General features: G+C 38.9%; 1 protein-coding gene across 1 annotated transcript in view; it reads right to left on the bottom strand.

The window, feature by feature from the left end:
- NALCN (sodium leak channel, non-selective) overlaps window positions 1-15935 on the bottom strand; it is a 282677-nt gene that overhangs the window by 110629 nt on the left and 156113 nt on the right. The window contains exon 14 of the mRNA XM_007461528.1: window positions 1708-1782. Within this exon, the coding sequence (XP_007461590.1) occupies window positions 1708-1782 (75 nt within the window). The remainder of the gene's footprint in view (window positions 1-1707; window positions 1783-15935) is intronic.

Below are 15935 nucleotides of genomic sequence, written 5' to 3'. Positions count from 1 at the left end.
CACTGATTAGCAGTGAGACCTTAGGCAAGTTACTTCTCTGTGCCTTAGTTTCCTCACCTGTAAGATGAAGCTATTAACAATACTAGCATCACATGGTTGCTGTGAAATTTAAATAAATGAAAATACAAAGTACCTGGCACTGAGCCAGTGCTCACACAAACGTGACTGTAACTCTAAGAACCTACAGAGTAGTTGGTGGAAAGGGTCAAAGACGGAAAAAACAAGTTTAAACTGAATAAAAACAGACTTTGGGATACAGAGTGCTTTCTGGAACTTGAAACATTAAGAAAATCAACTATTTTTTCACATTTTCCCCATCCTCTTCTCTGGGAATAATAAAAATAGAGTAAAATCATTTAAATCCTGAAATAAATACCAGATTTGTAAAGCAAGGACTAAGGTGGTTATACAGCAAGAGATATTTATTGGTTGTGTCTAATTATATGGTTGGTCAATTTCAATTTTGAACTCACTAATTACATATTTCTTCTACAACTAGAAACCATGGGAAGTATTTGCATCAATGGCATAAAGAACTTCCCAACCCTCATTTGAAGAACCTACCACTGTTGCCACAAATTGAAAAGATCTGGAAGAAATCATGCCCATCACACTCAGATAACCATTTGCCTGTGTAGCCCCAGGACAGGGAAGAATTTAAATCCTTCCTTGATATGATCGCAGTGGGCATCTTTATATCAAATATGTTTGTTTCTTTTTTCTTTATTGACTGCCCTTGGTTAAAAGCATAGGCTTTGGAAATAAACAAGAGTAAAAAAATGAAATGCTTAAAGTGATTTTCAGATATATAAATAACAACAAAAATTTAAATAGGTTATGTCTTTGTTTTTTTAAAAATAGACAACTCTATCCAACTTGAAAATTCTGAATGTATAGGGCTTTCCTAAAATTCCAGATAGGATCTTCACTGGCATGTTAATAATTCCAACTATTGAAGTGCTGGGGAGGGTAAGCCAAGAATATTTATCCAGGCTCCCCCCTTTTATAAATTCTGCTTCTCAAAGGGTCTCTTCTCTTTGACAGAGTCAAATATTCAAGCCAAGTATCTTCCATGGAACAAAAACTATGAGAATAGCTAATCACACCTGTAATCTTTCTGCCAACATCAATAACATAATCTTCACACATTTACATTTACATTTTTGGAACATGATTATCAATGCCATAACACCCAATCTATTTTAATCTACAACTGGGCACACAGTTGATCAATTATTCTATCCCATTTCTTATAACCACTTTGGGCACCCAGACTAAATTCTCTTTTAATGTCTAGTGGTCAGGCAAGTTTATGCTTAATATTTTTATGATGATGATCAAGAGTATTACATGTAATTATGCCAAATGGCAATCTGGCCCTGAGGCACTTCATTTCCAAGCTATCTTCATTTAATGGCAGAAGGAGAATCTAAATTCAGTTTACTATACTATGTCCATCTTAATTTTACTCAAAATAATGATATAAAAAATATTCCTAGGATAATCATAGGGCAATAAAAATTTCCTTTGTTGATATTAGAGAAGGTTAAACTTAGAAGAAAATTATTTGCCAACTCAGATTGCCTTAATTTATTAAAATCTATCTTTTTTTACTTTGAACCTTGAACTGCTTTAACACTACCTGTAAGCACGTTTTGCCCTTATTTTTTTAATGCCGATTTAAAGAATCCCCCATACATTACTTACTTGTTTAAGCTTCTTTAGATCTTCATCAAGTTCTAAGTTGTCCAAAATAACAGCGACAAACAAACTCAGGAGGATCTATAAAATGGTTAAATAGCAATGAAAAAACCCACACGCCATAAGTATCAAAATATTATATATATGATATAGAATATCTGCCTAAAATATACACTTATATAGAATGCATTAAACATGAGTTGTGAATCACTGCATAGGTATTTTAAGATACTTATAGCAAAGACATTAAAGGAAATGTATCTGTTAACTGAAATAAACAATATAAAATATTAATTTGCTTTATAAAACTGATTTAAAATGAAAATTAAGAAAACTTTAAAAAAATAACTCAACAATCTTACTTCTAAGACTGTACTCAAAGAAAATAACCTGAAGTACTAATGAAAACCTTTATATACAAAAGTGCTTGAGAGATTATTTGTAATAATGAAATACTGGAAATAACATCTAACCTTATATAAATAGCTAATACAGTTATAGAGATCTCTATTGTAAAATTCATGCAGCCATTACAAATCCATTGTGGTAACTAGTCTCCAACATTGTGAGTCACTGGTGTTCACAGTCTTGTGTATCCCCTTACACATTGAATATGGCTGGTCTGTATAACCAATAGGTTATGGAAAGGACTGTGTGTGACTTATGAGGCTAGGTAGTAAAAGACATTGTGGCTTTCACCTCGCTCCCCCTTGGATCACGCACTCTGCTGGAAGCCAGGTGCCGTGTCCTATGGCCAGGTGCCGTGTCCCTATGGAGAGGCCCATGTGGCAATGAGCTGAGGCCTCCTGCCACAGCCATGTGACTGACCCACCTCAGAAGTGGATCCTTCAGTCCTAGTAAAGCCTTCAGGTGACTGAAGCCCCAGCTAACATCTTGACTGCAAACTCATGGGACACTCTGAACTACAGAAACATCCAGCTAAGCCTGTCTCAGATTCCTGACCTGCAGAATCCACGTGAGATAATAGATGTTTATTGTTGTAAGCTCTTAAGTTGTTCATAATTTGTTCTATAGCAATAGATAACTAATACACTCATGAATTTTAACAGTAGAAAAAATGCTTACAGTATTAAATGAGAGTATATATGGTACAAGTGCAAGTATGTACAAAAAGAAATAATAGAGAAAATGCTAGGAGGAGGTACTTTAGAAATGTTAACGGTGCCTGTCTTTGTGAAAAAAATGGCCTCCCCCTCCCTTTTTTTTTGTTTTTCACTATATTTTCCCAAATTAAAAAAAAGGCATATACTTCATTTGGAATGGGTAAATACGGTAAAAGAAAGAAAACAAGGAAAAAGTAGAATTTTAAAAATATTTTAATTTCTAGTCCCTTTTCAACTTTGAATTCTCTAAAGTACCACATTCATTTGATAATCTTTTTCATTCTTAATATATATTCTTCCTTTTAATTTCCCTCTTGGCAAATTATTCCCATTTGTTACTATTAGACTGTTAAGCACAAAGGTAAGAAAATCGAGGCAATTTAGTCATGACTCTTAAGCACCAGAGAGATTATTATACAGAAGTTAACGGCTAGCTGTTTTCCAAGTTTAATGAGCATATAACAAGGGGAAAAAAAAGCCTCAACTACTATGAAGTTTTGACAATGTTTGGCTCAAGACAATTGCCAGCACTCTTCCTGTGAACAGCCACATCCTTTGGGATCCTACCAGAACTTAAAGAGGATACAGAATGGTCTAGAACATAGATTTTTTTTCTTGTTTAATTTTTTTAAAATTGAAGCATAGTTGATTTACAATGTTGTGTTAATTTCTGCTGTACAGCAAAGTAATACACACACACACACACACACACACACATATATATATATATATATACCTTTTTATATACTTTTCCATTATGGTTTATTACAGGATATTGAATATAGTTCCCTGTATTATAGGAACAACAGTAGGACCTTGTTGTTTATCAATTCTGTATATAATAGCCTGCATCTGCTGACCCCAAACTCCCAATCCATCCCTTCCGCATACCTCCTCGCCCTTGGCAACCACATGTCTGTTCTCTATTAGACCACAGATTTTTACTGATGTCACCACGTCCACCACACTGTGCACATCTGGGCACAGATATATTCAGGCTTACTCTAAACCAGACATTATTCTATACAGGACATTTCATAGTTCACTCCAAGTCTAGCCCTTGTCCTGTGACCTTGAGGTTGACCTTGACGTTATCATCGAAAGTACTCTCAGGGGAGGAGTCTCCCTTCTCCTGTTTCCTCTCCCAGACTCAGAGTGGCCACCTGAAGGGCTCCGCTGTGAATCTGAGCTGTCTCACACCACTTCTGTCTCTCCTGGGCACTGGAAGCAGCCCTGGCTCTGTGTCCTAACCTAACAGGCTTTCCTATCTCCCCAGGGAAAGGGCCAACACAAATCTAAAAAGAAAAAAATAATTTCCCTGATTAAAAAAGGGAAAGCCACAGTTCCCCTCCCTTCGCTTAGCGCATTTCCTTGAAAACTTATGCTTATAAATTCTGTCCCTTTGAGATGTACACAGATCTTTTTAAAAGCTAAATAAGTCTCATCATTTTACAACCCAGGAAGAGTGCCCTGTCTCCCCTTCTCCATGGGAAGTTGGGAATATAACTTAGCCACCTGGACCCATGTTGCAAAACTACCTGTTTATCATGGAGATATGAAAAGTTTTATTTTCCTTCGGGTAAAGGCAATTAGCTATCACAGAGGGACGTCCCAGTTACCAGGTGAATTTAGGGGGAGCTGTATTTAACAAATGATGCCATCGAGTCTTCTTGCCTGAGGACTACTTGTTTTCATCCTGAGAGAATGGATGTGTTGTGGGGATGTGTATCAAAGGGTGACACGGTTTTCTGTCTTTGCGATCACTTTGCTGGATTGCCCGTGACGCCCATCACAGTCTGGTTTAGTGCTATTCAATAATAAAACTGTTTTCTATCTTGTCTACCTTGGTGGAGGTTTTCTGGATTGTCAGGAGATTTTATTTTTAATTATTTTCCCAACACCAGACAGATGGCAGGCTACCTAACCACAGCAAGGTTATGCTATTCGATTAAATTGGACGCTGTCGCTGTGTCAGATACTGCCTCGTTAGGAACATAAATGCGATACCGTGCTCACTGCTACGAAGTTCACAATCGAATTAAGCAGACGTGGGTTGGCAGCTGGTGGAAAAGAGCAATGTGGCTGGAGACCGTGGCTGGCAAATAGGCTCTGAGTCACCAGCTACGTGGCAACCACTAGCCCACTGTGAATTTCAGTGCTCTCATTTGTAAAATATAATGGCTATAATAATAATAGCTGGACAAATTGCAGCTCTAGTATTTTTTCATTTAATCCTCCCGCAAGAACCCTGGCGTGTGGTATAGCCTATATGAAAATACACAGACGTAAACTTAGATATGCGACGCTAAAACAGTTTTCTGCATATTTTTACATATCAGTTGAATGTAGTCCATAAGCCCTCCATTTGTGTTGATGGCTGAAAACCGAATCCTGCTACATGAATCCAATTTTGTCCTTTAAAACTTAGTTACATTTGAATAAATGCTCCTTTTCTTTGTAGGTCTGGTTTAAAGTCAAAGGTGTGATTGTCATTGGCCTCTGGTCCACTGTGGCCATGTGACTGGTCCTCTGTCCCCCATCAGGGGCAGTGATGGCACTTATTTGGGGGACGCTGGGCTTTCTGTCTGCTGAATTGGTTACCTCAGTTCCTGCAGCTCCTGCTAAGATCTCTGGTTCTCAGTGACACCCCTTGTTTTAGTTTCCTGGGGCTGCTGCAACAAATTGCACTAGCTTTGTGACTTAAAACAACAGAAGGGGATTCTATGACAGTTCTGGAGGCCAGAAGTCCAAAATCGAGCTGTCAGCAGGATCACACTCCCTCCAAAGGCTCTAGGGGAGGATCCTTTCTTGCCTCTTCCAGCATCTCGTGGCCCCAGGCATTGCCTGACTTGCAGCAGCCTCACTCCACAATCTCTGTCTCTGTCTTTTCCTCATACTCCCTGCATCTTGTCCTCACCCTTCTCTTACAAGGACACTTGTTATTGGACTTGAGGCTTAACTGGATAATCCAGATTAATCTCATCTCAAGATCCTTATTAAATTAAAATGACCATTTTCCCAAATAAGGTCACATTCACAAGCCTGGGAGTTAGGACATGGATATATTTTTGTGGGGCGCCCATTCAACCCCCTCTACTCTCTATCTGGTCTCTAATTTGGGCCCTTGTTCCAGCAGTAGTGTTCTTCCTACTCAGGGGCTTTCAACTCTCAAGGAAGTTTGGAAGTTCTGCCATTCCAGGTGGAGGCTAAGGGAGACTGGTTCTTGGGGGTGGGGGGAAATCTTTCAGACTCTCTCTACCTACACCTCTCAGGCAGCTACACAGCTCTCTGCAGGCTGCCCCTCGTCCGTGTCGGCCCCTAGCAAGGCTCTATCCCCGTCAAGTTCAGACAAGAAGTGGTTGCAGGTCTTGGTTGTCAACACACCAACGATGGTCTGACGTGCCACCATCATTGAAACACACCGCCTCCCTTCTACCTCCCTCATGCTTCATCCCCAGAAAACGTTCTTATTTCCTCTCAGAAAGCAGGGATGTGAAGGAAAATGGGAGCAGGGGCTTGGAGCGGGGGCACAAGTGTGTGAAGACTGACAACCAGAAACTAAACTCGACCAGAGTATCCCAGGTTCGGTTCTGTGCCACCTGAGCACTCCGATTTCTCAGAGCTGATCTGGGCCAATGCGTCTGGGTGCCTCTTCTGAACACTGCTCATTTAAGATCATGAGGGGCTGATCATGAGTCCAGCCAGGTGCTACCAGGATAGCAAGATACCAAGGAGAAGGAGGTTTTTGGCAGGAAGGGAATTGTGAGAAAGTCTTTCCAGGTGGCATGAGGGAAGACAGGGCCTTGGGAGTATGGGGCTAACTAGGGACCTGGTGAGCAGGTGAGTATGGCCAGAGCATGGGTGCCTGGGAGGCTGGGGGAGCCTGAGAGGTAGGCCTGGGGGCTGGCAGTTTGCCCAAATGCCACCAAGGGAGGTCGGGAGGTGTGAGAGGGAGGTTGTAATAATCACAGAATGATGGCATTCTTTTCTTCTCTGTTAAAATTTTTCTTTCAGATGTTCTGGTTTTTTATGCAGGTAATGCAGTTATTTTAAGCTCGCTCATTGAAATAGTAACAGGATACTGTTAAGTGCAGTTTGACAAAAGTTATTAAATATGTAATGTTTTGTTACCTTAATTTAAAAAACAGTACATTTTATACCTCCTTTTTGGAGGAAAGAGGAAAAAGCTACCCTCGGGGCAGAAGGACAGAGAAATAGATGGGGGATTCTAGCTGCACATTCTCTTTTTCATGGAGATAAGAGTTTGATTTTCATGGTAGAGAGAAGGCAAGACTCAGAAAGGAAACACTTTGGCTTTGCTGAAGGGGCTTTGCAGGTAGAAAGCCCCTCGCTAAGAGCGTTGAGACAAGCTCTTGGGGAGGGTTTTGGTAATAAATTTAAGCACAATATATGGGAAAGTTTAAAGTTTGCTTTAAACTTCATTAAACCTAGGTTCATTCACTATCTGAATGTTCAGTCTTTCCTGCTTAGTTAACATGAAGACATGATGGCAAAAACAGAAACCGTATTTAAAAATGTGTGTGGAGTTCGAGTTTCCTTGAAACTCTGTGTGGACACGGATGGTTATGGATCCTTGTCACCGTGTTCCTGACGAGTAGGGCCCTGTGCTAAAGTGAGGACTTGGCACTTGGGGTCTGGCTTTGATGTTTCTCTGGAGTGGAAATAGAAGATGCCGGAGAGGCTAGGTCTGCAGCTGATTGCCAGGAGGTGAGAATTACTTTGTAGTTTTTTTCTCGGACTCTAATAAGTTGGCAACCACCACCGTGATAAAGAAACAGAAGTGAAGGGAGGGTGGCAGCTTGGTTTCCATCATATTTAATTTACATTGTCAGTGAGACATTATTTTCCTACAAACCGAGTGCTATGCGGACTTGGACTTGAGCTTGTAGGCTGACTTGGGTGTCAGCCATTTCTCCCCCCATCCCCCATATTAATGGGAGTGGGGGACAGACCCTAATTCTGAAAGCAAGAACTATTCCTCAGTCCTCTCAGTGTTGCTTTTTGTTGTTTCTGTTGTTTGTTCTGTTTTTATAGAAAGCTGAGGTAATGCTCGTTAACCTAAACCCGTTACGTTGATGTCTGAGTCCTATTTTCAGCCAATGTCTGCCTACCAGTACCATCCGTACTGTGCCAAAAGGCTTTTCATAGCCATTAAATGAGGTTCACAGTTTTATATTAAATACTGATATAACAAAAGGATTTTTACAGGGATTTGTCACATTGAATCACAAGACCTTCATCATTTGCATGAAACCCTTTTACCTTTACGCTTTGCTGGTTCTAAATTACACAGTCCACCTGTTGTGTGCATTGTTTATCTTTCATAATTTATATTAACATTTAAATTTATAATGGGGCATGGAATTCTAAATCACTATTTTTTCTTAAAGATGTAATTTCAGGGGAAAAATGGCTAATGATATATCCTTTCATTTCCTCTTGAGCTTTGTTAAATAAAGCACACATATACTCTCAACACAGCGGTATTTAGTATGTGCAATGCTTTAAAACAAGAAATTTCTATTTTCATGCATAATACTGCATTATATTAATATGCAACACATGTATTTGCTCTATCATGCAATATACAATGGATGTAATACACCCACTTCCTTATTTTGTGATCAATATTGATACATTATGAATCACCGATTTCAATGAAAAAGTCGAGAATAGCTATTAAAATAGTCCAGGTATCTAATTCTTAATTTTTCTCAGATTACAACACCCGTTCTCAAGATATTTTTGGCATTGACAATGCATTTGGTGCGGAAAATCAGATCTCTGCAAGCCTGGCAAGTCTCCTTCCTAGAATTTTTATGAATGGGGTAGCTACTGCTTGGTGGGGTGCTGACCTTCCAGCTTAGTGGGTTTCAAAACCAATGTCTCTAGGTTCAGTATGGCTCCCGCCGCATGTGGTAGGAGGCGTTCAGCCACTGTGATTCCTCACGACCTCTCTTCTCCTCTAACTTCTCCTCTCACTCTTGAAAAAGCCAGATTCACCTGAGCTAACGAATTTGCTATGTTTAAGTTTGATACCTTTAACCACAGATAATTAACTTGGTTTTCTTCCATTTAACCATAATGCATTTCAATGAAATTCAATAAATGACTGAAGCAGTGTGTTCCCCAGCATCATTATTTCCTCCAATTTTGTTGTGACACAACCCCTCTGTGCAACACACAAGGGTTCTCATTCTCTCTACTGAAGGGAGAGACTAGGTTAGCATGATTCAGGCTGCTGAAAGTTATGGTGTATTTTCTCAAGAGGGTGGCTTTACCATCTTAGAATGGGTCTTCTTTTTATTTTTGCTGTGTTGCGTCTTCGTTTCTGTGCGAGGGCTTTCTCTAGTTGTGGCAAGCGGGGGCCACTCTTCATCGCGGTGCGCGGGCCTCTCACTATCGCGGCCTCTCTTGTTGCAGACCACAGGCTCCAGACGCGCAGGCTCAGTAGTTGTGGCTCACGGGCCTAGTTGCACCGCGGCATGTGGGATCCTCCCAGGCCAGGGCTCGAACCCGTGTCCCCTGCATTAGCAGGCAGATTCTCAACCACTGCGCCACCAGGGAAGCCCTGAATGGGTCTTCTTGATTGAGAATTTCTATCTCTGTAGCTTCCAATCCTGTTTTGCATTCTCTCCAACTCTGCATATAGTCCTGCACCCACCCTATCCACCTATCCTTTTTCATTTCCATTTCTCTTCTAAAGTTTCTTATTATTTTCTTTTCCTTTTTATATAGCTTAAAGATAGCCCTTTAACTGAAATGTCACCTTTAATCTTATTTCTTTCTCTACTGTGAACTTTATTAATAATTTCTATTTTTAACATTATTTTCAAGGATACAGTAGAAGCAAAGCAGGAATCTGGTCAACACCTCATCATCTTGTGGTTTTCTTTTCCTTTTTACCATTTATAATCACACTCTCCTAAGCTGTCTTGCACGCTGTAGTTAGAAACAATTTCATTTTTCATAGAGGTCAGCAAAAAGTCAAGTGTAATCAGAGCAATGTAAAATGGGAAATGCTCACCACAGATGCACTTTTAAATGAATTCTATAAAATCAAGTTATTTAATTTACACTCTGGAATGCCCATTTTTGTCAGCAAAATACGACTATTTTCTGAAAGCTGCTGCTACAGAAGCAAAATCAAGAGATTGCTGTGTTAATGTAAGCACTTCAAAGGTAACAAAAAGACTATACACAATGAATGCTTAATTACATTTTCTCTCAGTATTCCCATCACAGGGCTTTCCTTTGAAACAATAATAAAGGGGAAAACACTGAAGAAAAAAAAAAAAAAAAAGAGTCTTTCAACTGCTTGTCTTTATCGTTCTTATCCCTAAATCATTGGCAAAAGTGGGGGAAAAGACAGATTTCATAAGCATTTGGCAAAACTGCAATCAGTCAGGACAGAAATACAGAATATCTACCTGGCGAATGAGAGAGACATTTTACAGGAACAGTAGATAATGGTTATAAATATGCATCTGCTATACACTTAAGCCTGATTTTCACTGTGGGCTGACAAACTGGTGGCCCCAGGGGGTGATGGAATGGCCTGCTGTTTCTTATTCCAGAACAAACTGCAGCCGAACATTTTTTGTTTTTTTCTGCTTGGCACATGCCTGTTTGTCCCTGAGAAGACTAAATCAGGAGCTCCCCAGGTTGTGTGCCACCACCGGCCAGCGTGGATAAAAATCAAATCAGAGCTTGTATATTTATGTGGAGTTTTAAAATTTTTTTCCAATTTAGGTTAAAATCTTTTGTAGTATTTTACAAAAAAATTTAAAACTCATACATTTAACAAAAATGCTCTTTTAAAGCTAAATCCAAGCCTAAAGACAGACTTATGGAATAGAGATTTTAACTTCTAAATGTTCAGTCTTGAAGGTTATGCGATGCATATGTAACACAGGCTTATCACCTTCACACACATTTGTATGTTGCTCCACAAACCATCTCCGGCTGTTTTACTCCCAATATTTTAAGAATTTCAGATCAGGTTGACCTGGAATGATTGGGAAGCAAATGTTGATCATGTGCATCGATCACACAGCAAACCACAGCACGCCCTCGTGCCTCTTATCACTTGTATCATTAGGTCTTGAATCACAGCTTTTATCTGTGTGTTTGTGTTTACCCAGTCCAACTTCTGTACTAGTTTAGGCTCAGAGAGGACAGAGATTAAGCCCTTTCCCACTATGGCCTTATACATAGGTTAGTACTTATACAGAGTAGTTGAGACTCAGTAAAACTGTGCTGAATCGAATTAGGCTAACTTGATAGAGCTCATGTTAGTGACTGACAGTCTGAGGACATACAGGATAATAAAGCAATTGTCGATAATGTTTAAGCAAAATCTCCAGTGACCTGGAGAAGTGACTTCAGTCCCTAGACTTTTTGGGTAGTACAGAAGTAACACTTTCACTTTTGAAAATTTAGTTATAGTGCTTTCTTTCACTGAATTAATTACTTCTCATTTAAAAACATTATTTATAAATTAGAAAATCTGAATTGACCTCTTTGCTTTGTAGATGAAACCAACTACACATCTCAAAGTTTTAAAAATGTCACATAAATCTGGATGAGAAAAACTGATTTGTTTTGTTTAAATAATGCATTTCATCCAACTTATACTATATATAAACAGTAAGTTGAGACGGGTTAAAGATCTAAAGGCAAAAATTTAAAATAATTATAAGAAGATAGGGGAGAATATTTTTATTACTTCAGGGTGGGAAATAATTTCTTAAACGTGAGTGCAAATTAAATGTTGACCGTAAGTGAAAAAAACTGATAGTTCTGGCCACATCAAAATATAACGTCAAAAGCCATCACAGACAAATTGGAATAACAAAATATTACCTGAGAGAGGATATTTGCGATATATATAGTAGTTAATGGATAATATCCAGAATCTATGTAGCACTACAACAACGAATTTAAGAAAGACAAACTACCTTTTAGGAAAAGAGAGAAAGCACACGATTGGGTGAGTCACAAAGAAGACAGCCAATAAACATACTAAGAGGTGCTCCCTTATTAATAACCATGGAAACCCCCAAAACGCAAGTTAAGGCAAAGAGATATCACCATTCAACTCACAAGACTGTCAAAATCTTAAAAGTCTAACAATATCCAGTATACATGAGAATGTAAGAACACAGGAATTCTCAACCACTGCATGTGGGACTGTAAATTAGTGCAGTTTGCCTGTAGAACGGGGGTCTGCAAATTAAAGTTCCAGATAGCAAATATGTTAGGCTTTGAGGGCCAAGAGGCAACACTGAGGATATTGCATATGGACCTACACAACCATTTAAAACGCACAAACTGGGCTTCCCTGGTGGCGCAGTGGTTAAGAATCTGCCTGCCAATGCAGGGGACACGGGTTCGAGCCCTGGTCTGGGAAGATCCCACATGCTGCGGAGCAACTAAGCCCATGTGCCACAACTACTGAGCCTGCGCTCCAGAGCCTCTGAGCCACCACTGCTGAGTCCATGTGCCACAACTGCTGAGCCTGCGCTCTGCAGTTCCTGAAGCCCCTGTGCCTAGAGCCCGTGCTCTGCAACGAGAAGCCACTGCAATGAAGACCCAACACAGCCAAAAATAAATTAAAAAAAATAAAATGCACAAACCATTCTTAGCTCACAAGCTGTAGAAATAAAGCCTGTGGACCAGGTTTGGTGTGTGGGTTTGCAAGACCTGTGCAATGGAGCCATTTGGGCAGCATCCAGGATCCTGGATTCTATTGATACTTTCTGGCATATACCCTAAAGAAACTCTCACACAACTGGACACAAAGTACGAACATATTAGTTGCAACAGTATAAGAGCAAAACATTGGAAAACAACCTAAATATCTACCAGGAAGGGAACTGAGAAGCAAATATGGCATATTCAGTCAATGGACTACTATATGACTCTATATATTAATGACTGAATTAGCTTTATGTGTATTAAGATGAAAAGATTTCAAAAACAATACTTGGTTAAAAACTCAACTGAGAACACATGTAGAGTTTGATACTATTTATTCTGAAAATTGATACTCCTAATGATTTGTAAGGAGGGAAACACATGATGAAAGGTAAGTTGGCCTCAGCATGGAGTAGGGTCATAACAGCAAGAGAAGTGTGCACACCAGGCATCTCCCATCTCCCTCAAGGATGGCCATCAGTGCACTGGAGCAGTACTCTCAAGCTGAAAAATAATATTGATCTTAAAAGCTAAGGGTATAAAATGTCTGTAGATGATAACCTTAAATTAAAAACATTCTATATTTTTAATGGATACATATATGTGTGGGAAACTACTGTAATCCACTGATTTTAAGGTGCACATTTATCTTCACATTTTAACAATCTGAAATTGGGAGGCACCTTACAATCTATGTGTATAGTTTAACTGTTGTTTTTTTTGTTAATGTTACACAAAATATGAGTCTTTTTAGAGTTGATAGTATGCTAAATTTAGTAAAATACGACTTAAAAACTGGAAGACAGATTTCTATCCAATTCATCATAGTCATTGTCTGGGAGAAGGGGCGTGGGGAAAGGTGAAAAGAGAGACGGACTTGGGCATAAATGATACTTTAAACTGATCAATAATACTTTACTTCTATAAATTAAAAACGTCTGAAATAACAATAAAATTTTAGCATTTATTAATATATAGCTTGAAATGCTCATACTATCTTATTTAAACTTGAAGGAACTCAGTGTTGGTTAGAGTTACGACCATCCTCTTACACCATGGCTAAAACATCCTCAAAAATACAAGTTCACCTCATATGTACATGGCAACCTTGGAAACTAGGTGTGTTGGGCCTTATTATTCTCACTTTCAGATATAACACAACACAGAGATCAGAGAAGTTGTCTGATTCTCCCAAAGTCACATCTAGTGACCAGCAGAGAGAGATCCTGAATCCAGGTTTTTGGACTTCAAGTCTGTAGTCTTGTACTCCACCATATTTACCAGACTGCCCTCATTGACATGTAGACTTTTCAATTCTCAATTGCTTTACAGATTTGAAAAAATTATGATCAAAAGAACAAACGATTTCAACTGTCAGTTTTAGAACTACTTTTTGAAAATCACAATGAAAAAAATTACTGTACAATGAGTGTTTTGGGCAGACACTTAAATCAGTAGAATGAAGATGTGTAATTAGATATGGGTTTTCAAGCTGTGCTCTGCAGATTCCTAAAGGCTCAAGTGAATCTCAGCAGTCCTTGCAAGTGCTTCAGTGTTTCAAAATCAATGCCATGTTTTTGGCCCAATAAGGAAAATTCAGAATGCCCAAGAAGTCTATTACCAGATTTAATATTTTATTTCATTATATAAGTGATCCCTGTAGAAATCCACTTGAAAAAAAATTACTTTGCTAAATAATTTACTAGGCTAGATCACTTTTCTTCCTGCTTACACACTGTGTTAGTCTCTGACTTAAGAATCAAATCTTTAAGTGTGAAAAATCTGCAGTGGGGAGAGCAGAAGATTATATTGTTTTAACAGAACAACAATTAGACAGATTATTCCCATACGTAGATGATTTCAACCATCTATCCTGCATTTAACCCATGATCAATAGTCTCCGACTTAAATACATAGTAGGTGCTTAATAAACATTAGTTGAGTTCATGAATAAATGAATGAATGAATGAATAAATGAATGACACAGATTAGAGGTCCTGTCAGGGAGGATGCAAAGACCTTAGGGCCAAGTGCCTGCCAACACCAGTGCAGCCAGATTCATCTTTAGAAGCCAGACCTCCATTCCCACTGCTCAGTGTTCTTTCCTTTTGTGAATATTTTAAAAGTCACCCCATGTAAAAAATGCCAAAACTATTTCTACGTGATTCCACTATTTGAGCCCAGGACCTTCCACCACATAACAATGTATCCTCGTACACCTTTTGATGGACGTGTTATCGTTTTGAAGGTCTCTGCCTATAGCAAATGCGACCTCTAGTTTAACGCATGTAGTTTCTCCAGCACTTATTTGATTCATAGACATTTAGGTTTGGAAGGGACCTTAGAGGCTGTATGTAATTTGTTTTATCTTAGTGACTTGGGCAGAGGTTTGATTTGCTGCAGACATTTTCAGTGACAATGACAAGCTTCAGAATCTAGGGAAGCAGCAACAAATAGTTGCAAGACCCCGGGCTTTGAGACCAGGCAGACTTGGGAATGTTCTGGCTCTAACATTTACACTCTTTGTGACACTGGGCAAATTAACTCCTCAGTTTCATCATCTGTAATGTGGGAATGTGACCTAACTTTGTTGTTCCAGATATTAGGAATAAAATTATAAAGAATTTTGCCACCCAATAAAGAGTAGCAGTTGTTTTTATTTCCTGTGTTCCTGATGAAGGGTAACATTCTGGGTCCTTACCTTGGAACTCTTAGCATAATATTAGAGATTAAATTTGGTTCTTAAATATGTACAAATTTATTATATGGAGATGTACATTTGTCATTAGAAAGACCTAAGAATTACATCCCTTAGTATGTCATAGGCCATATTTCATAACTTTTTCCTTTCTTTTTAATAGAACTACATTGAAGAGAAAAGTCTGTGTGACAGAGGAAAATTTTTCCTGGATTTTGGTATTCAGTTTTTATCACGCTTTTTACAATATTTGCAGCCATGTGTTTTATTTTTCCCCATGTGTTTCTTTTAGTCATACAAAGTGTAGTAACACTGAGCTAGTTTCTAATTAACTGACTGCACCCTGAGGTCTCCAGCTTCTGTTTTCAGTTTCATTACATCTGTGAAGAGGATGCAGTGAAACTGAAGAGAGTGTCTCTGTATGATAAAAAAAATAACAATAATGTAGTTCTGGTTTGATCCTTAGATCGCTGAGGGTGTGAATGCTTAGAGATGGATAAGTCAGTACATGGATGTGGGATTTCCATTTTGTTTTATCTTGTTTTCCCTCATGTAAACCACTTGACCTTGATGGAGACAACTTCTTACTTAGATCTGAAATCTAGTTCCTCAAGTAGTTCTTTGACTCATATACATTTAGAATGGAAGGGACCTCATCCAACGGGACTACTCTACCTTGGTTCTCTGGTTCT

This window comes from Lipotes vexillifer, unplaced genomic scaffold (genome assembly GCF_000442215.2).
Source record: "Lipotes vexillifer unplaced genomic scaffold, Lipotes_vexillifer_v1.1 scaffold655, whole genome shotgun sequence".
Classification (NCBI taxonomy): Eukaryota; Metazoa; Chordata; class Mammalia; order Artiodactyla; family Lipotidae; genus Lipotes; species Lipotes vexillifer.
Note: the sequence above shows the minus strand (reverse complement) of the source record. Positions and strands in the feature narration are given on the sequence as shown.